The sequence below is a fragment of the Amblyomma maculatum genome, chromosome 8, assembly GCF_055883805.1.
Source record: "Amblyomma maculatum isolate TAMU_Amacu chromosome 8, ASM5588380v1, whole genome shotgun sequence".
NCBI lineage: Eukaryota > Metazoa > Arthropoda > Arachnida > Ixodida > Ixodidae > Amblyomma > Amblyomma maculatum.
The window spans coordinates 98,973,231-98,995,852 of NC_139351.1; the positions used below are offsets into that span (position 1 = coordinate 98,973,231).

Below are 22,622 nucleotides of genomic sequence, written 5' to 3' on the forward strand. Positions count from 1 at the left end.
TGTCTCTCAGTTATGAATGAAGTGACTGCAAGAACGTCTATGTGCCTCAAACGTTTAACGCAAGTACGCATCCTAGACATACAGCTGCGCAGTCTGCACAAAGCCTGCTTGTCACAATTGCGCTTCATTGCCTGCTTTGTCTCGCAGTGAAATTGGTTCAACATAATTTTTTTTTTAATTGAATAAGCAGAAAATAGTTCACACAGCACATTTATTCGTTTAAAAACATACCATATGCTTCAGCTAGAAATTAAGTTATAACTTCTATTCCACTTAAAATCGTGGCTGTAAGCTGAAATTGGGCGCTGTATTTGAACTGAAATATTGTGCGTGGTATTCTGAGGGAAAAACAAACCCTTTCGGTGATTATGTGGCAGATGTGTACACTTTAAACCTAGCTGCCGCTGCGGGGGACGAAAGCTGGAACCACCGATATGAAATTGCGCGTTGCTCAATCGAACCAGCTTCACAGCGCATGCGTACAGTTGCGCATGAAACAAATCAGCCTGGCGTATCGGCTAAATTTTGTGTAGAGGTGACTCAGCCTGACTGCCCTTTGCGCAGTACCTTCTCGTATTTGCGAGAAGCATCAAGACCACATCAACGCGCCGCACTGACCAAATTGACGCCAACGCCGCTGAAAGCTATAACGAAACCAACAAAGCGTTTCGGTTTTGATTGTGCTGGACTGTTGGATGGTAGTTTTCCCGTTTTCAGCATGTTTAGGTCGCGCACTGCTACTTTGCCGAATGTCGCGCAATATATCAATATACCAATATTTATATATGCTACGTAGTTTATATCGGCGTTTTATTTCTTGTTTTGAAGTAAACGTTACGTAATAAAATTGTTAACTATAATGATGTAGCAAGGGCAAGGGTGGAAAAACAAAAGGGTGGTTGAAAAAATGACTTCTGAAACAATGGCGGGAAGCGGTAAGTTTGTTATGTAAATGTATGCTTGACATTTTGCCTTTGTTTATCTTTCTTTGCCAAATATGAAGAGCGGAAATCTAGCTGAGGTGTTAACGTGCGGCTTGCGAGGCATCTTGTGCAAGTTGTGCGCGTGCACGGTGGTTCGAGCCAAGGTTCGAGCATTCGAGGCTCGGGTAGCATGCGACCAAGGGCCTTTGGTAGGGTGGCTACTAGCTAGAATGGGCCATTGGATCACCGTGTCTCAGCTTTTCTGCAGTGAAAAGACCTTACAATTACACCACTTCACCACATGCATCGCGATGCTCGTGGAGGTGATATCATTATCGATCTATAGTGAGAAACTGTTGCCCTCAACATTTCACTGTAGCCGCCGTTGATGTGCTTGCTTCTGGGATGCGTTAAACTAATCTAAACAGTTTTACCCGTGCGTCCAAAATGTCCCTCAATATATTCAGACGCATGTGCACTTCACGAAGTCGTCGCCGCGTCGTAGCAGTAGCAGCCACATTACGGTCGATAGTTAATTGTGCAACGTAATGGCGCAAAGACGGACGGCCGCATCAGCATCAGGCTACCATGATAGGTCTGCGCAAGTTTGACATGGTTTGACTGCGGCTAGGTGGCAAGCACAGCACGCAAGTGCGATGAATGACAGTTCTGCTCTGTCTGTACAGTTCTGCTATGTCTGTGCATGAAATATATAACCTAATATCTTGAGAAATAGCCCACCTCTCCTTAATCAGAATATCCAATAAAAACCATCACGGGCCGAAGATGCGCTCGCACGTCAGATTTCAATTCCCTTTCGCGTTTTGGCCGCTGTTTTTCTTAAATGTTTGTCTTTCTTTCTGTGTTTGCATTTGAATCAGCTTTTTTTTCTTTCTTTGTTTTGTTTTTTGTACTGTGGTCGCTCTTGGGCAGGTGCTGATTGCAGTCACTGCTTCGAATTGGGCTCTTTTGAAGCTGCCCTCGCATGACACAAGCTGTGGATTTCGTACACAGTAAAACATTGCTTTATGAGTCTTGCGAGCAAGATAAGACCCCGTTATAAGATTGTCAAACCTCACTAGATGCAGAAAAAAAAAAAAGGAAGCATATTCTCTTGCTTTTTCACTTTAATTCAGTTCCTGAAGTTTGAAAACTTAGTCTCTTCGGTTTTATGGCTTGCATTCTTTTGTGTGTGTGTATCTGTGTGCAGCACCTTGCAGCACAAAACGCTTATTTAAAAGAAATAGCATGCTAGATTCATTTTTATTCAGTCCTATAATGTTTAAAAAGTAAACCTCCTCAGTTTAATGGCTCACATTTCATTTTTGTGTGTGTGTTTGTGATATCATGCCTTGCAGTACAAAACGTCTATTTAAGGAAATAGGTACATTCAGGATTCCTAAAGGAAATATACTAAGTAGCAGTGCTAGGTGGCCTTTGCTAGATTTCCTTTGGATCACATTCATACGCTCTGATATGCACATCTCTTCATTTTTTGTGCCGAAAGTAAGGCTTCCTCCCTCCAGTTTGTGCAGTCAACAGCTGTTTAACCTTGAATTAAATTAATTTTGAAACATCTTTCAGGGCACAAGTGCATTTTGAATAAAGGCAACGCGAACGGATCAGCTTTGCTGGCCACTGCATTAGAGCTCTATGCCATCGTTGCATCTTGAACAGCCTCCAGCTCGCCCATCCTTATATTCTATTCAGATGTTAATTCATTACCCTGTTCCTCTCGTAAGCAGCAAAAAGAGCAAAGTTTGTCTAGCAGCTTCCCCTTTTGCCAAGCTTTCCATTCTATAGAAACATAAATCATAGCCCTGTTCCGTTAATCAACAAAAACAGGTCTTTACCACCAAACTCCAATGTGGTATGCATTGCCCTTTAACATTTGCGGTTATGACTGTGATCATTTGCCGCTTCCTGAGGGCTGCATTATTTTGATGCGTGCTGTTTTGTAGCCATGCTGCTTTTTCCCTGTGACTTTTTTTCATTGCGCTGTTTTCTATGCGCTATTTTGTCATGGTCTGTTCATTCATGTCCTCATACCAACCACCCATCTTATCTAACATATTTTTTCATGCCGTTGAGAGCAACATTTTCGTTAATGATGGTCTAAGGCATTCTAAATAGTATCACTTCCTCACCTGGAGCAATGAAGAAATTGACTTCACCCTTGAGGAGACAAAATATAGGGGGACACTTAACCATCACTTTAAGGGTATGATGTGCAAGCATTAATGGTTTATGTCTGCAGATCCTTGTTAATATACAAGCCTTTTGCTGCTCGCCTTATCAATAATTGCGCAATTCGTGCTTTGGTTATCTCATATTCACTAGCATACAGCTGTTAGACGCCCAGTTGTGGTAAAAGACCACCTTTCATAGCTATCGGCAATTATCACATTAATCAAATCATATAACTGTGCCTGCGAGCCCTAGGAGTAGCCTTTCTTGGGATCCAAAGGTTCTAGTCGGCAAGTTCACTGGAAGCTTACGGAACCCTAGTGATTAGCCCACAGAACCCTCAAGAGAACCCCTGCTCTGGAAAATCTGGGTTCAGCATTGTGAGCGAAAAACCATCAGTATGCCTCTGTATGGTGACGGCTTGGAGGGGACATGGTTGGACAGTGTTTGGCCACTGGATTGTGTAATGTCACGAGACCGTATGAAATTACCGGTTATCAACTTGGGCAGCTCCTTTTAGACAAAAGTGTGAGATGGGAATTGAACTCCCGATTTTTGGCTATCTGAGGGCACGTTCCTACACCTTAGCTAAAACAGAGTGTTATGTTTGTGCTCGCAGATTCAACTGCCAGCACAATTGGCTCGTAAAAGGGCAAATACACTACGCGGTCTGTCTCGGCTAAAGTTTTAGTTCTTATCCGATTGTCAAGGTGGCTGCTGGTGCATGCATGCAATGTGTAAGAACTTTGTTAAATTGAAAGTGAGACGTAAAATTACTTGTTCAATTGCGAAAAACTATTTGATTTTCTGTAGAGCAGAGATTAGAAAATTTATAAAGATATCTTACATTGTGAATTTCATTACATTGAGGTTCGTTGTATCGAAGTTCGGTTGGAGTAGTAGTAGACTGTGTAACTGCCAGGTGATTCACACGGGAGTCATCTGAAGGGTTGCTGCCTTGGAAGATCGACAATTGTAGAATGCATGACAGATATATCATTAACACTTCTTTTTGGGCGAGTTGGTACATATTTGGAAAACCAGTGTCTCTTGCTCGCATGTGCGTTACTGAAACCTCTTATCTTATGTAAGCTGCTGTGTATATAGGTGTTACCTTGCTCCAATAATAATCAGTTGACAGTCGGCGCTTGTGTCTCGTCTCTTGTCTTTAGTGGTTGTGTGTGTTTGCGCTCTTTCAAAGTTTTCCAAATGACAGATATATAGAGAAGAAATGTGCAGTCGAAGGGCGGCAATAGTTATAGTAGTAGTAGTCAGTTTTATTTTACAGGGCCGCATCTGTAGTACCCGCTTCCAGGGTTTTGCACCCGATGGGGGGGGGGGGCAGTGACCACGAAATACAGCTGCTTGCGCCGAGTCCTCCTTCATTTATGCTTTATATTCTGGAGGCCGAACTATGGACTGGACCACAGGGTGTGTGTGTATAGGACGGGGCTCACACAGTGGGATTGCTCAAAATGCATGCTGGAGAGGGGATGATGTGTGCTTTCTGGAAGTCGCACACCATATGAGCATATGTGCACGAGGGCAAGCCAGCTGCCTTTAACACACTTCTTTTGCTTTGCTATTGCTGCTGCTATGAGCGGCTTGCGCTGTACAGGAAAGGCATTTTGCGTCCAGTGCAAACAGCTCGCAGCAGTAGCAGCCAAGTAGGATTAAAAGCAACCGGCTCATGCCCTATACGCATGCACGATGTGCGACCACTAAAAAGCGCACACCAGAATCATTCTTAATGGCCAGCACGACCAACTTGCAGCAGCATTCGCAGAGTAGGCAAAAAAAGTGCATTAAAAAAAGACTGCAAAAGCTTGCGCACATATGTGCACACTACACACGACCTTGTGAACAACAATGTTCATCACAGCGGCAAATACAAGACTTAACATTTGAATGTCATCTATTGAATATTTGCACATGAACTGAGGATCTTTTGCATGTCGAATTTGATTACTGTGTCTGTCTGAGTCTGATCCAAACAAGTTTCCGAAAAAAGAACTCAGAAGGGGTGCCGTCCGCAATGGAACACTGTCCTTTCACTTCAAATCATCAAAAAATTAGTAACATTAATATATTCGTTCTATTTGTAGTATTGTTCCGAATCTGAGATGTCAGAGCTGCCTCTTTGTTGTGGGTGCATCGAGCTTTGAAGTTCTGGAGATTGCATCCTAAAGCTATATAGGTGCATGTCATGGCATGATTGCCAGTCCTGTTTTGCCCGTAACATCTCATCTCAATAATCGTTCCAAAGTGTTTTATAGCAACACGTGGACTTTTCAGAATGGCATTTTGTCTTTGCTCGCAGCCATTAAAGGGACAGAACACTGGCCAAAATATGTCATGAGATTATGGTGGAGATGAAAAGATCTTGCCTAATATAGTACAGATCGAGCACTACAATATCAAAGAAAAGAGGCTTTACAATTTTAATTTGCATTTGAAAATCGCATAAAAACAACCGAGGCGCTATCTAGCGGAGAAACCTCAGTACTTTCTGTGTAGCCGCCTACATGACTACATGTAAGCAAAATATAGCTGATTTTCGTAACTGCACATTGTTAGTTTTTTTTTTTTTTCGAGGAGTGCTTGCCATAATTTATTGTATTTTGTGCTCTCTCTAGTGCGCCCTTAAATAAAAACCACCCCTGCTTTCGCACAGAGAGAGATATGATTTCAGGTTTTGCCACTAGATGGCGCCACAGTGTTTCCAATTTTGTTAATGAAGCAATGACAGTGCCCACTAAAACTTTCGTCGACGAGGGTGTGCGTTATTGTGCCGTAACAGCATTGAGTTCGAAACTGAAAAGGACGCTACTCTACGCAAAAAAATGTCTGATTACCGTCTGGCGAGTGAAAGTTATATTTGTTTTCGGTATGTCATTTTTTTTTACCACCAGTCGTCATTGCGGTCGCTGCTCATGGTTTCCAGCATCGGACTGCATAAAAACGGGCGCACGCATTGAAAAAAAAATTCCCGGTAAAACTTTTCTACACCGTTTCTAACAAAACCGTTATGGAATTGAACATTTTAGACATCAATCTTTCCACCACGGCGAAAAAAAATCGAGACCTAAATTCCAGTGTTCTGTGGTTCTGTCCCTTTAAAGTGTGGTGGAAACTTACTTTTACTACCAATTGAATCACCTGTATAAGTTTATCGAAAATGGGCACGTTTGCATTCCTGTGCTGTCACCTGTCAGGATTCAGCCATTTGTTTTTGAGTTTGCGTGCAACCATTTGCGTTTTCTGGAAGGAAGGGTTGATTTGTGCTGTTCAGCATTAAAGAAGTCCGAAGTTTCTTTTTGTCGATGGACGAACAAAAGCTTGAAACATTTTCATTAGGGTCAAGCTTAATTGAAATAACTAAATTCCAGTCTTGCTGAGTCACTTCTCAAACTTGATGAATTTGATAAAAATTGGAAGAGAAATGGTTCATGTGAACATGTTGTCTACTTAAGCCAAATGCAATCTGGTTGTGGAAAGCCAACGTTAAAAGAAGCAAAAAGAAGTGAGCACTTAACCACACCAGCCAAACCATACTTGCAATGCGAAATGCATGCATGCCCAAGTAGGAAAGCTGACCGTCGTATCTAGCTGGCACAGTGAAAGAAAAAACTCCTCATGACACTTACATGCCACAGTGGGGCAAGGGAGAAGAAAAGACAGAGACTTTCGACTTTCTTTTATTAGTTGCATAGGCCAAATGTGCTCTAAATACTTTCCATCACTTGCTGAGGTTGCTCGCAAAAAATGCATTCTGAATGGCATTTTCTTTCCCTACACAAAGCCGTGTCACTACACAGATACATTTAGAGGCAATATGCTGTCGCTGAAAGTAGCACTAAATTTGCCTCTTTGACAGCCATATAATTACCACTTCTACAGAACCAACCTCACATTGTTGATAACACAAACAAGAAACATCACTGTCATTCAGGCAAGTGTGAAAGAAGAAAACTGTCAGGCCTGTGAATACAGTAAAACACCGTTCATTCAGAACAGCACCCTTCATTATAAAGTAACTCGTGTTTGTATTTATAAACATTTAGTTGTAATGTGATATATGTGAAATCCTTACTTCCCTTCTCTTCCGAACTCTTGTTCCTATATATGATCCTTCCCCTCACGGTAGAGTAGGAACACAATATTTTCTCCTAGTTAACCTCCTGGCCCTTTTTGTCCCTATCCCATAACAATGTGAAATTCTTTATGCAGAAAGGAAGGATTCAGCCACGCAGTGCGACATGGTTGCACCTATGGTCACCAAGTTTACGAAGTGTTTCCGCAAGCCACTGTCGAAACCGTCACAATGCGTCTTGAAGATGGTGTCCCATAGCACGCAGACTTCGGAGTCCAGGCGTGTGAAGGCAACTGTCCAGCAGATGCAGAGTCCAACTGAAACTGAAGGTGTGTACATCTCTGTGCTTTCTCTTTTCATTGTAGGCACGGGATGGTAAAATTAGATACTGCGGATGCAACCAAACAGAGAAAAGTCGTAGGATTTTTGTGGCATATTTTGTTGCACCCAGCCTTTGCATAGACATTATAAAGTACTGCCCAGAATGGAAGCCAAAATGAAAGTAAATGGATAAGAAATGCCCTAGAAGGATGCTGAGGGCAGTGAGGAAAATAGACGAATAAATTCATTTTAAATGAAAGTAGAGTTAAACCCGGATACAGCGAAATTGTAAAATGTTCGCGATGTTTCGTTACATCCGGGTTTTCGTTACATGCAGTTTTCACATAAAGACCCGAAAGGACAATGTAGAACGAAAACCAGATTAAGAATTGATGTCAGGGAAATCACCTTGAAATTTTTTACCGTAAGTCAGAATCCTTTGAAGTCATGAAAAGCAGATGTTTCGCGATCGTTCTGATAGCGCGGCGCGACTATAGCGGCGGTCTCCACCTCCTCTGTGGCTCCCGCGACGCATCTACGAGGGAGCGGGGAAAGGGGGTGGAGGAGGAATCAATCTGGGGGAGTGCGTACATGTTAGCACCGCCGCTCCGCTCGCCATGCCGCGCACACTTGCCCACCACCATTGCCCAAGGAAACTGACTGCCTCGCATCGTCAGCACGCTCCGCTGTTCCCGCTATCGACGCGAAGGAGCCCGCAAGGAACCGCGTGGCAGCGATGGACGCACACTGCTCGCCTCGTGTCTTTTTCCTGTGATTCTTTTGCAGCTTTTAAGCATGCACTACTGTAGCGCCATGCTCTGACAGCGAAAGCAGCGGAGACTGCGGCGTCTGCCACGGAGATGCGGCGTTGGCGCTGAAACACGGTGCGTTTCTAGTAACGTCAGTATCATCTGTGGTCACTCATTGCTATAGTAGGCATTCCTTTCACTTCAGTTCGTGCTTTATTGTTCTGAAACTTGCGGGGTTCTGCCAAATTTCACTAACTCGCCACTAGCTAAGAGACAGTCGGTGCCGCGAGTTCATTATATCAAGGTCAACCACTGCGACATGTTCGTTACATGAAGTTTTCAAATACATTCACTTCAATGCCTTGAGTGCTTATAATGGCCACAGGCACACAGTCTCACATTACTTCAAGCACCTCGGTTGTCTTTTGTGATGCTTTTAGCTATCGTCCAGTATTTTTGTCCTTTGGGCTTGGTTAGAAACGACTGGTGTTCTCATTACGTGCGTAAAGTTGCTGATTCTGTCAAGCTCTTAATATATTTGTTGCGTTGTGCATGTAGCTTACACCTTGAATTAATAAATTCCAGTTTCAGGCATTGGTTCATAGCTGGAGACATTTTGCTGTATGAAATGTGGTAGTATTGATGTGAGTCGTTCTTTTTGAGCATCTGTCAGCAACGCTGAAAGCTTCTGTATATGTTTATTTGTTTGTTTTTCGGGGATTAATGTCCCAAAGCAACTCAGGCTATCAGAGACACCATAATGGAGGACTGGAAATTTTACATGCTCTGACATCGCACAGCACACGGGCGCCTTGCTTTTCGCTGGAATCGAATAGCGGCCGCCGAGGCCGGGATTCTAACCCACATCCTTGGGAACAGTAGCCAAGTGCCGTAACCACTGCACCACCCCGACGGGGCCGAAACCTTCTGTGTAGTTTAGAAATATATCTTCACTGGAGCCAAGGGCAGTACATAATATAGACTCTGAATGAATTTTGAATGTGTTTAAATTCGTTGTGAAAATGTTTAAAAAAATTTATTGTCCCAAGTTTTTGTAGAGACCCATCGCTCAAATACCTAGCTGCCACTAGTTATTTAAGTCTGCATAAAATTGAGTCTGTCATAAAGCCGGTAATCAGGCATATGTGCAGATCGAGGCTAAAGCTCTACTGAGCTCTAACAGGTTTTGTTTATAATCGTGGCCTATCCTCAAGCCCAACCAACAAAACCTAGAGAGTGAAATGTGATGCAGAGCATAAAAATGTGGATAATTTTCTATTCGGCTCACATAATACTTAATACGCTGTGCACTTGAAGTAATAGATCAAGCAATATCTCGAAGCCAAAATGCGAGCTACCGGCAATGCAAGAGCCTTAAAAAGATAAATTTATTTAAAAGTTAGCCCTTTTGCCCAAAGCAGGATGAAAATTGCCTGCTCATAATGCTGCATCCACAGATGGAGTACAAACTTTTGATAAGTGTCTGCTGCATGTCACATCACTTACAAGAGTACAAAAAAACACGGACGCAGAAAAATATAAATGGACATCTTAAATCTACATTCACTCATCAAGTGCGTGTACAGTTCGAAATTAGGGTATTTTGCTTCAGTCAGTTCTTTTAACAAGTGATTGAATTTAACTTTGTTGCAACAAAACTGATTTGAGGGTAATTGACTCACGTTTCTTATAAACATTGGGCAGAAAGGAGTACAAGTCCAATCGAGTTCCTTGCCTATGGTTTGCAAGAATGAAAAAATAAATAAATTTCACTTCAAGCTAGCCGCTACAAGTGTTGAGATGAATTTTCGCATGCATTACCTTTTCTGCCCAACACCAAATGGAATGTTGCAGTGTTCTCTCCTCTTATTGAAAGCATTTTGGGTTTTAAATGCAGATCCAGTTACCGTAGCCTACAAGTATAACACCCTTCCTGATCAAGGTTCACCAGATCGAAACCATCCAACGAGCCAGTGCACGAATTCTACGAGTTCTCATATGGGAAAATCCTTGAGCAGCAAGCTGCACAAATGTAGCCAATGCAGCAAGAGCTTCAGATCTAAATACTTTTTGGATGTGCACGTCCGTACCCACACGGGCGAGCGTCCATTCCATTGTGACTACTGCGATAGCGAGTTTACTCAGAAGTGCCACCTAAACGTCCACGTCAGGACTCATACGGGCGAACGTCCATATTGTTGCACCTACTGTCAAAAGAGATATGCTTACAAATGTGATCTGGTGGTGCACATGCGCACCCACACAGGCGACAAGCCATACCAGTACCAGCTGTGCCCAATGGCCTTTGTGCACAATATGGCTCTCCTGAGACATGTGCGATCCCACAAGGGTGAAAAGCCATTTCATTGTAACTTGTGCCAAAAGGCATTTGCAGGAAGGCACAGTTTAAAAGAGCACAAAGGTAAAGAACATTAGGGGAAGAGAAGTCTTCTGTGATGTCCTCAAATGGTTAGCTAGTTACCCTGTTCTTTGCAAACTAGCAAAATTCAAATTACCTATAACAAGTTTAGCTACTTAGCCTGCATCCAAATTGTTCTATTCATAGGCACTAACATTTTTAAAACGACAAATTGATATATAAAAAAACACTGCACTACTGTCTGTTAAGCGTTTTCTCAATATGTAGGAGGCTATTGAGCTCTCAAACTTCCATTTTGAATTATATTATGACATGCTTATTTGGAATTTCTTAAACTACTTTGAACAATGGCATGCATTATTCATTGATTACTGATGCTACTTGTATTTCCGAGTATGCTTCCCTTGAGAGTTTCAGGGAAACTAAAGTGTGTGTAAGATGCTAATTCTTTGCATTTTGAATGCATTTGATTCCATCTGTTAGATCAATTCTTCAAGTATCACATCACCTCTAGTTGTGTGCGTAAGAAGGGAAGACACCTGCTCTTTTGATGTTTTCTACTCATTATGTTGTGTGTTAGCTGGAGTATTGAGAATGAAAAAATTCATGCATCAAAATATTTCTTGCTTAATTTGGACCCTTTGAGAGCACCCTGTTATTTTGAATGCAGTAAACAAAACATCTTGAATGTTCAGTTCTCTGCATTACCGTTTCTCAAATAATTGTCACTGTTCTGGATTTGAATTTTGTATTATTTCGGATGAATTGACATTGCGATGTACTCTATTTAATCGACATCTCATTCACATCAGCTGCTTTTTAGATAATGGGTTTTTAAGCTTGCGGTCACTGCAATAAATTATATTTGCATTGCTGTGGGTGATGAAACTATTTTTCTAAGCTTCTTGCTGATGCATTCATTTCAATATAGCGCCAAATATATTTTATCCATTTTTAATCTTCATTCCTTGTCCGTTTTCTATGTCATATTACTTAGTTAATTTTAGTTTTCTTTTCAGGTATTATGTAATTTATTGCAACGTGTTGGTTTTGTGATTCTCATTTTCATCACTTTTGTTTTGTGTGTAATTCAAAACCAATGCTGTCTTCTCTAAATTCGTCTTCTAGAATTTCAAGCTCCCTATCTCCCTCACACCCAAACACTTTGCACTTAAATACATTGTTGCCTCTTCCAGTCAGAGATTTTCCACCACATTTTTAATTGGTGCTCGGTGTTGCGTCCCACAATAAAGTTATTTTTTGCAGTAGAATTCTCCTGCTAATGCCATAACAATGCACAGGAAATATTTTTGTTTGGGAACAAACTTTGCATATTTGTTTTTCTATATCACCATATGTCCACTTAAGTTTTGCATTTTATTTGTCATTCTTTTAAGGAGAAGGAAAAATCAGATTAAACTAAATGATATGATGCCTGCTTTTCTATTTTTGCATCATGCTGCCTTGTGCACAGTTAGCACTAATATAAGATGCACAGACACTTCCACTGCACATGCTTGCACCTTTGTGGCCACTTTTCCATTGGCGCCCCACCGAGGTGATGCAGCGATTACGCTGCTTGACTCCTTTGACCAATTATGAGGGATTGAATACCTGTTGCTCCGGTCGTTTTTGCATGGAGGCGAAAAACAGGGCGCCCCTGTGCTGTGTGATGTCAGTTCACATCAGAGAACTGCTGGTGGTTGTTACTTAAGCAGTCTTCCACTAGGTCATCAAGTCGCCTTAAGTGGATGCTATGCTTTGGCTGACCTCTGTCAAACATGGGTACAGACACATCTCACTTTACCTTGAGATGAAAGGCCTGCTGAGCCATTACAAGAGATACATTTATTCACAATTTCAAACTTCGTGGCCCCAGGTGAAATCTGGTTTTGAGCAGTCTGTTAATGAAAAGGCATTATAAACGTAGCAGATTGTTTATATGACCTGCTGGCAACTTCACGTGATGGTCAAGCATCACGTAAAGCATCAGTGGTTAGAGCGCCCGTCTCGGCTGCGGGAGGTGGTTAGTTCGAAACCCACCGCCGGACACCTACCGGTAAAAATGGGTGTCCTATAAGTGGGACCACTTATAGGATTATGTGATATCACAGACAGCTATATGGCATTTGTGTCAGCTTGTCTTGCAGACTGGACGTTATGTAGCCACTCTTGTACATGATATGGGCATCTGGAAGTCATCGCACCATTAAAAGGTGCCCTGCAGTATAGAACGGCTGTGCACAAAATGTGACGCTCCTTTGTATTAGCTTGGCTGCATTAATTGCAGCTCTTTATCCAACCGTTGACAGTGGCAGGAAGTTACAGATGGCTTGTTAGAAGTTGACAAAATAGTGGGCAGTTCAGAACAAGTTCTCATCAGAATTTTATTTGTTTCATTTCTCATGAGACACTGCTGATTCCCTTAGTGATGGTGCATCTGCATATCAGACATAAGGATTCATCCAATGGGCCTACATTAGAGAAAGCAGCTGTGAATGCTGCTGCACACTTTGAAAAACTCATGGAAGAAATATACTAAATCAGTTGAGCTGCATAAATGGCTGTTTATTAAACTTGTTATTGAGTTAAGCTTCATTATTTAGGTGTTACTGCTTATAGCTATCTCAATTTCTGCACACCACCTTGACATTTGAGTATACACCAAAGGTAGAATAATGCTGATGTTTTTTTTTTTTTTTTTTTTTAGAGAATAGTGCATCTGTGAGTGGAAGGCAAAGACCCAATTTTCAACATTGATTAGCATTATTTGATCAGAAGCCATTACAGGTTTAATTCTAAGTCATTCAACACTGTCTTGCACATATAGCGAAAGAGCTTACCTCAGCTCAATGTTGAGCAACATGTTTGCGGTCTTGCATATTGTGTTCTGTTGTGTTTTATGGCATATAAGTGACTAAGGCTCTCATGCGCCAACTGTGAGGTAAAAATCGTGTTTTAAGTATGTTTAAAATCTTCTCCTATTAGAATGTTGGCTTCTTTTAGAAATGTAAACAAAGAATATATTTGAACAAGTGAATTTTCTCCTAAGAACAAATAAGGGTGAAACGGTGTGTACTCGGAATAAAACATGGACATTGTTTTTTTTTTGGTTTGTCTAGACTTATGCATGAAAATAACATGTGAACTAAAGGAAGTGGTCCTTCACTCAGATCACATTTTGGTGTGTTTTCTTCTGCTAGATGAACCTTTGAGAGAGGTGTGTATGTTATATGTGATGGTGACATAAAATGACTTCAATGTACCGTTCTTAGTCTGAGCATGACTCCCATTCTTTTATGACAGGTGTGACTTATTATTTACTTCAGTGTTCTATTTAGACTGCCAGTTTTCTCTTAGCTTACAGTGTACTGATGTCAATGCGTCTTTGGCTGGAATGTTTACATTTTTAATCTCTAGAGCCTGGGCTTGTGCAGCACATTCATCTGCTTTTTCATTACCATCTATTCCAACATGGCTCTGAACCCAGGAAATTTTAACATACTGTCCATGTGTTGTGGCTCCTATGTTGTATATAAGGTCTCCAATTAATGGCTTGACTGTGTTTCTTGGATGAAGTGAGGTATGCTTAGAGAATCTGTAAATGATACTATTCAGGATGTTCTGATTTATTATTCTTTCTATGGCTATACACGCCGCATACGACTCAGCAGTAACAATGGATGTAAGCTTAGGTAGTCTCACTTTTTTTCCCAATCATTTGGTACCACCGCAATTTCTATGTAGCGTACTGATTTTTAACCATCAGTATAAAAGGTGTATATTCCTTGTATTTTTCGTTTAGTGCTAAATACTTTTGTAATGTACGTTGATGGGGTGCTTGTTTATTCTGAAAATGAGTCAATATAAAATCACATGCTGAGGGTTGGCAGTGCCAATTTTTGGGAATGGTATGGGTTTCCGGGCAGTACTAGGTAAGGTGTCCATTACTTTTAACTCTAGGAATTTCAATTCAGAGCGAAAAAGAAGTGGTCTTAATGCATAAGTTTTTGACAGGGAACACAAATGTGCTACAATTGTACTCCTTCCTGTTGACACACCAGGTCAAAAGCTATCAAAGCTAGTGCCCTTCTTTTTTAATGCCCTCATCCACAGCCAAAGAGTGAATTTCTTGCGCAGAGTGAAGTTCTTTGCCTGCAGGCTTACTACACGATAAATTTATTATTAGCGTAATGAAATGCACTCTTATTGCATTGGAAGAAAAGTGTTCACTCATCTTTCTTGTTGTAGTCACTTTGAAATGTTATACCTCACAAACAAAACTTTTTTCTACTGATAAGATGTTTCTGTATTTTAGTTCTCTGTCACCTTTAAGTACCAGCAATACACGCATGTACAGGGCATGCATGCACTCAACATTTTGAAAAAGCCTCTTCACAAAGTAGCACCACCAAACACCAAGAACATAGAACTAGATTGTGGCAACATACTAGCAGTGCTGCCCTGCCCTTGAAGCAGGTGTCGTTGGGGGCTGAACAGGAAAGGCTTGTTGTTTCTGTTGATGATGGTGCAAATTCACCCAGAATGGCATCAAAATAACGCTGTTCATGGGACGAAGCACAAGCTTATTCAGTTCAGTTCAGTTCAGTCGTTCAGTCGTGTCCGACTCTTCGTGACCCTATTGACCATGTCACGCCACGCTTTCCGGTCTCTCACTATCTTCCTAACATCAGATAACTTCATCTTATTATGATGCCTTAACAAGCTTATTATGATGCCTAATTCTTAGATGACCCCAGCAGACGTAAAAAAAAATGCATTACATAAATTGATAATTGAATTTAAACACTTCTTTCTGCACAATATTTGGGATTTTTCAACCCCGTGTTTGGCACATGGTTCCCTCTCGTCCTCATATGTGTCATAAAACCAAACCTAAATGCAAAAGTTTCTTGCAGCTTGTGTTTTCCTGGGGCTATGGCTGATTTCAGTTATGTGATGTTATGAAGAGAGTGAGAGACCGGAAAGCGTGGTGTGACATGGTCCATAGGGTCACGAAGAGTCTGGCACGACTGAACGACTGAACTGACTGACTGATGGCTGATTTCATTATGTTCTTTTTTGTAGCGAACTGGTATTGTGCACACACAGCAAAACTTGCTCAATGAACAACATATTGAAGTGCCTGCTATCGCCATCTGTAGTTGTATCCTTTTATTGTTTCCTTCAGGGCAGGCCAGAAAAAATGATGAAACTAAGATAACGTACCATTTTGCAGCATTGTGTTATGAGCATGTACAAGAATCATTTTTGAGTGTCAACAATCATATTACAGTGTCAATGTTACTATTGTGTTCATTTTCTGAATTATTTTTCTGCCTCAGGGAATGTGATTCATCAGGTGCTGTTCTTTGTGTATGTGTGTTATACAGGATTCACATCGGCAGTGCTGCTCAAGGCATTGATCCTTAGCATTGGCAGCCATTTTCTCTGCTTTCTTTTGCAGGCTGTTACTGCTAAGCCAAGGAATAAAAGCTTTCATGGGAAGAAACCTTCAGTGCCACATCCGCCAACCTTTGCTAATTCACTGCCTTCGTGTTCAAAGTATAGGAAACAGCATGTCCAGTGATCTCGATGCTAGGGTTTTATGCACGTAATTGGACATTGATTGCTTCAAGATATTGCTTTCCTCCCTCAGTTTTACATGCTGAAATGAATGCACCAATATCTCCTGCAATGTTTTTTGTTATGCTTAAATAGAGCTAAAGAAAGAGATATTTAAGGGTTGGGAGTCTAAGATGGTAGTGATGGCAATTACGGATGCTGCTAATATTGTGTTGGGCAAGTACAGTCGTGAGCAAAAGTGGTATACAACACTCAGCCTGTGACAGAGCATGGGAAAACTGCATCAAACTGCCACCTAGCGACAGTGTAAGAGACAAAGACGTCGGCACATGTGTGGGGATAAAATGAGGCACCGCCACTATTGTCTCAATCTTATATAGCTGTTGCTAGACAAAGATGGGATGCAATTTTCTCGAGCTCCACCACCTGCTGAATGTTGTATACCACTTTTACTCACAACTGTACAATAGATGCAATTGAATGGAAGCATAGTATTCTATTGATACCTTAGGTGTGTTTGGTTCTTTTTTTTTCGTGTGCTGAGAGCTTTCTTTTGAAGCATTTCCTCCAGATGTGAAAGTTTGCTCCGAAAGGTAAAGCAAAAGCTCTAAAGCTCGGGTGATTGTTATTGTGAGAGATTCTGTGTGTGACATTGTAGATGCTTTACAGGAATGCCACTGTAGTAAACATTTATTATATTTAGAACTTTACTAGTAAAGCCATAGATTTTACAGAGTTTCACTGGAGGCTCTAGAAAAAAAGCGCTAGTCTGCACTCTTGATCCATTATCTAAGATGTCGTGTTTTTCGCTGATAAGACTTCATGTTTGTTAAATGTCTCCCTGTAATACTTTGGCACTGTGACGAATTCTTTTTTATATTTTTGTTTCTGATTGCACTTGTCACTTTCTTATAACAGTCTCTCGGCAAAAAGAAGTCACTTTGCTTTTTTTTGCTCTTCTGCCTAATATACTGAGGTGGTTTGATCTGTAATAGTTGCCTGCTATTGAATGAATGCTAGATGTGGTGTGCATTTCTTTGCAATTGATATATAATGGCGGAGGCTGAGTGAAAGGGAATATCCTAGCCCATGGCAATGTTGCTTGATCATGTGCTTTTGCCTACGTTAAAAATTGGAAGCATGCCCTGTCAGGCATGGTAAGATGTACCTTGTGGTTTGAAATGGTGAAATGTTTTTGCAGCACTGTCATTTTAAAAGCAGAATCTGGACTGAGCAGGCATGACTGCTCTTCCATAGCTGCTGCAAGATTAACCTGAAGGTGGTCATTCAAAGGCATGAAGAGCCACGCCTTCCGTGCTTGTAATGGCCACAGGCACGCAGTCTCACATTACTTCAAGCACCTCGGTTGTCTTTCGTGATGATTTTAGCTATGCGTCCAGTATTCTGGTCCTTTGTGGTTGGTTAGAAGTGACCGGTGTTTTCATTATGTGCGTAAAGTTACTGACACTGTCAAGCTGTCTATATATTGGTTGCATTGGGCATTTAGCTTACACCTTGAATTATTACATTCCAGTTTCAAGCATTGGTTCACAGCTGGAGACCTTTTTCTGTATGAAATGTGGTAGCATTGATGTGAGGCTTTCTTTTTGAGCATCTGTCAGCAACACTGTTTGTTTGTTTGTTTTGTGGCGTTTAACGCCCCAGAGCAACTCAGGCTATCAGAGACGCCGTAGTGGAGGACTGGAAATTTTACATGCACTGACATCGCACAGCACACGGGCGCTTTGCTTTTCGCTTGAATCGAAAAGCAGCCGCCGAGGCCGGAATTCAATCCCTCATCCTTGGAAACAGTAGCCGAGCGCCGTAACCACTGCGCCACCCCGGCAGGGCCGAAACCTTCTGTTTAGTTTAGAAATATATCTTCACTGGTGCCAAGTACAGTAATGCAGATTCTGAATGATTTTTTAATGTGTTTAAATTCGTTCTGAAACTGCTTAAAAAAATTGATTGTCCCAAAGTCTCTGCATAGACCCATTGCTAAAATACCTAGCTGCCACTAGTTATTTAAGTCTGCATAAAATAAGTGTCTTAAAGCCGGTAATCATGCATATGCACAGGTCATGACTGTAGCACTGCAGTCAGTTTTTGTTTATAATCATGACCTATCCTCAAGCCCAAGCAACAAAACCAAGAGATTGAAATGTGATGCAGAGCATAAAAATGTGAATGATTTTCTATTTGGTTCACGTAATACTTAATATGCTGTGCACTTGAAGTAATAGTTCAAGCAATATCTCGAAGCCAAAATGCAAGCTACCGGCAATGCAAAATTCCTAATAAAATAATTTATCTAAATGCTAGCCTACTCATAATCCTGTATGCACAGATAGAGTATGTAAACTTTTGATCTGTGTCTGCTTCATGTCACATCACTTACAAGAGTGCAAAAAAACATGGACACAGAAAAACATAAATGGACATGTTAAACCTACATTTACTCATCAAGAGCATGCACAGTTCAAAATGAGAGTATCTTACTTCAGTCAGTTCTTTTAATAAGCTATTGAATTTAACTTTGTTGCAGGAAAACTGATTTGTGGGTAATTGGCTCATGTTTCTTGTAAACATTGGGCAGAAAAGAGTGCAAGTTCAATCGAGTGCTGTGCCTGTACAGTATACAAGATTGAAAAAATAAATAAGTAAATTCCGTAAATTCCACTTCAATCTAGCCACCACAAGTGTTGAGATATTCGCATGCATTACCTTTTCTGCTCAACACCAAATGGAAGTTGCAGTGTTCTCTCCTCTTAATTGAAAGCATTTTGGGTTTTAAATGCAGATCCAGTTACTGCAGCCTACAAGTATAACACCGTTTCGGATGACTCACCTGACCAAAGGCATCTGATGAGCCACTGCATGGATACTTCCTCTACCAGCTCTCGTCAAGACAGACCCTCGGGCAACAAGCTGCACAAATGTAGCCAATGCAGCAAGAGCTTCAACTTTAAATCCTATTTGGATGCACACCTTCGTGCCCACACGGGCAAGCGTCCATTTCATTGTGACTACTGCGATAGAAAATTTACACAAAAGGGCCAACTGAATCTACACATAAGAACTCATACGGGAGAGCGTCCGTTCCAATGTGACCACTGTAGCCGTAAATTTACTGCAAAAAAAAGTCTGCTTGACCACATCAACACTCACACGGGTGAACGTCCGCATTGTTGCGCCTACTGTCAAAGCACATTTGCACATAAACATTCTCTGGTGGTGCATGTGCGCACCCACACAGGTGAAAGGCCGTATCAGTGCCAGCTTTGCCCACTGACATTTGTGCAGAATACGGCTCTCCTGACACATGTGAGATCCCACAAGGGTGAAAAGCCATTTCATTGTGACTTGTGCCAAAAGGCATTCACCAGAATGTTCAGTTTAAAAAAACACAAACGAAAAGAACATTAGGGGAAGAGCAGTCTTCTGTGAAGTCCTCAGATGGTTTGCTAGTTATCCTGTTCTTTGTGAGTTAGCAACATACTTGTAACCTATAACCAATTTAACAACATAACCTACATCGAAAGTGTTCGATTTGCAGAATTTTTTCATGGGCACTAACATGTTTGAAAAGGTATTTGGACGATATTAGACAACATAGCGCAGACTGTCTTTTAAATGTTTTCTGAAAATGTAGGAGTCCACTGAGCTCTTAAAATTTTATTTTAAATTATATTAAGACATTCTTATTTGGAAGTACCTATGATAAACTACTTTGAACAATGACATATTATTTATTACTGATGCAATTTGTACTTCGGAGCATGCTGCGAGAAGCTAACAAGGTTGTAACAGTTTTTTATGATTTTGCGATGAACTCTAATTGACCCATTTCATTCACATCAGTTGCTGTCTAGATAATGGATTGTTAGGCTTCTGGACACTGCAGTAGATTACACATTCATTGCAGTGGGTGATAAAAGCATTGTATCCTTCCAAACTTCTTGCAGATACATTCATTTCAATGCAGTGCCAATTATATTTTTTCCATTGTTTTTCTTCATTCTTTGTCTGTTTTCTATGTCATATTGCTTAATTCATTTTAGTTTATTTCATGTATTATGTAGTTTGTGCAACATGTTGGATTTGTGATTCTCATTTTCATTCTTTTATGTTCTGTGTGCAATTCAAAGCCAATTCTGTCTTAAGTTAGTCCTGTAGAAGGCTAAGCTCCCTACCTCCCTCACAACCAAACTTTTTGCACTTAAAAACATTGCTGCCTTTGCAAATGAGAGTTTTTCTATGTTTTATCATGTTTTAGCATATGTTTTATCAGTGTGCGGTGTTGCATTTCAAAATAAAGCTATTTTTTGCAGTGGAATTCTCCTACTAATGGCACAACAGTGCACAGGAAATATTTTATTTGGGAACAAAGTTCGCACATTGTTTTTTTATATCACCATATGTCTACTTTGGCTTTGAACTTCATTTTTCATTCCTTTAATGGAGAGGAAAACTCCGAGTAATTTAAATGATATGATGCCAGGTTTTCTATTTTTAAATCATGCGGTCTTGTGCGCAGTTAGCACTAATATAAGATGCACAGACACTTCCACTGCACATGTTTGCACTTTTGTAGCCACTTTTCCATTGGCACTCTGCCGAGGTGGTGCAGTGGTTATGTGCTCAACTGCTTTGCCCAAGGATGTGGGATTAAATCCCGGTCGCATCATCCACTTTTCCATGGGGCGCCCGCGTGCTGTGCGATGTCAGTTGACGTTAAAGAACTGCAGGTGGTCGAAATTTCCGCATTCTTTCACTAGGGCATCTCACATAGCCTTAGTCACCTTGAGACTTTAAACTCCATAAATTAAACTTTTCCTCTGGCCACATTATTTCAAGCGGATGCTTTGCTTTGGCTGGCCTCTGTCAAAAATGGGTACAGCCCCATCTCACATTACCTTGAGATGGAAGGCCTGTTGAGCTGTTACAAGGGGTACATTTTTTCACAATTTTAAACTTCGTGGCCCCAGGTGAAATCTGGTTTTGAGCAGTCTGTTAATGAAAAGACATTATAAACGTAGCAGATTGTTTATATGACTTGCTGGCGACTACACGTGGTGGCCTAGCATCCAGCTGCTCTAGAAGCATGGTGCAGGGACTTTGCAGTGGGAACACTTATCGGATTGTCTGGTATCGCACCTAGCTATATGGCATTTGTGTCAGCTTGTCTTGCAGACTGGACGTTATGTAGCCACTCTTGTACATAGATAGATATGGGCATCTGGAAGTCGTCGAGTCATAAGGTGCATTTTAGTGTAGAAGGGCTGCGCATAAACTGTGACACTCCTTTGTGTGAGCTGGGCTGCAGGCATTGCAGCTCCTCATGCAATCATTAGCAGCAGTAGGAAGTATGCAACTCTTGACTAGACAAACTTGTAAGGAGCTGCCAAAATAGCAGACAGTTCAGTACAAGTTGTCATCGGAACAGTTATTTGTTTCTTTTCTCGTGACAGACACTGGTGGTACCCCTTAGTGATGATTCGTCCGAATGTCAGAGAGAGAGATATTTTAATGGCAACAGGAATGTCAGACATAAGCATTCATCCAATGGGCCTACATTAGAGAAAGCAACTGTGAATGCTTCTGCACACCTTGAAAAACTCATGGAAGAAATGTACTAAACCAGGTGGGATACATAAGTGACTTTTTTATAACATTTTATTGTGTTATTTTGCATTATTTAGGCATTACTTCTTATGGCTATCCCAGTTTCTGCACACCACCTTGACATGCTCTTTTGAGATTGATATTTGACTATACGCCAAAGGTGCAGTAATGGTATTTTTAGAGAATAGTGCCTCTGTAAGTTGGAAGCAGGGACCTAATTCTCAATGGTTATTTGCATTATTTCATATTGTGCTTCAAGTGGAGTGGAAAAAATCTGAAACTGAAAATTTAACAGCTATATCTTCTGCAGTCGGTCCAAGAAGCCATCACTGGTTAAATTATCAATCAACACTGCCTTGCACACATTGCAAAAGGGCTTGTCCCAGCTCAATGTTGAGCTGCATATTTGAGGTCTGGCATCTTGTGCTGTGTTGTATTTTATGGTGCATAAGCAACTAAGGCTATCATGTGCCAAATGCAATGTAGAAATCATTTACTTTCTAACAAATGTTTAAAGTATGTTTAAAAGCTCATAGCTTCTTACTGTAGCGAGAGTACATTCGCCACTCAGGATAACAGATTGAGGGCTTGTTTGTTTGTTGTGTTTGTTGTGCCACATTTCTGGGTACTACCATGGCCACAGTCTCGCCATTTCGTCATGCCTGTCCGAAGAGCAAGGAAAGAAGGAAAAGACAGGTAACTTGGTAGTTGGTAGAGGTGAATGACAACAGCGAGTCTCTAGGACAAGAGGTTCGTGA

The 22,622-nt window shown here is 41.1% G+C and overlaps 1 protein-coding gene across 3 annotated transcripts; it reads left to right on the top strand.

The window, feature by feature from the left end:
- Positions 1-493: 493 nt before the first annotated feature.
- On the top strand, positions 494-20,575 carry LOC146181948 (uncharacterized). 3 transcript variants are annotated; one of them, XM_084576945.1, is made up of 3 exons: positions 494-935; positions 7,341-7,532; positions 10,171-12,199. In XM_084576945.1, the coding sequence occupies exons 1-3, from the start codon at positions 908-910 to the stop codon at positions 10,707-10,709; spliced, it is 759 nt and encodes a 252-aa protein (XP_084433071.1). In that variant the 5' UTR covers positions 494-907; the 3' UTR covers positions 10,710-12,199. The 3 variants fall into 3 exon arrangements, with proteins under 3 accessions (XP_084433071.1, XP_084433069.1, XP_084433070.1); XM_084576943.1 differs by lacking the exon at positions 10,171-12,199 and adding an exon at positions 19,040-20,575 and having other exon boundaries at positions 529-935; XM_084576944.1 differs by lacking the exons at positions 494-935; positions 10,171-12,199 and adding exons at positions 1,029-1,246; positions 19,040-20,575.
- The last annotated feature ends 2,047 nt before the right edge of the window (positions 20,576-22,622 follow it).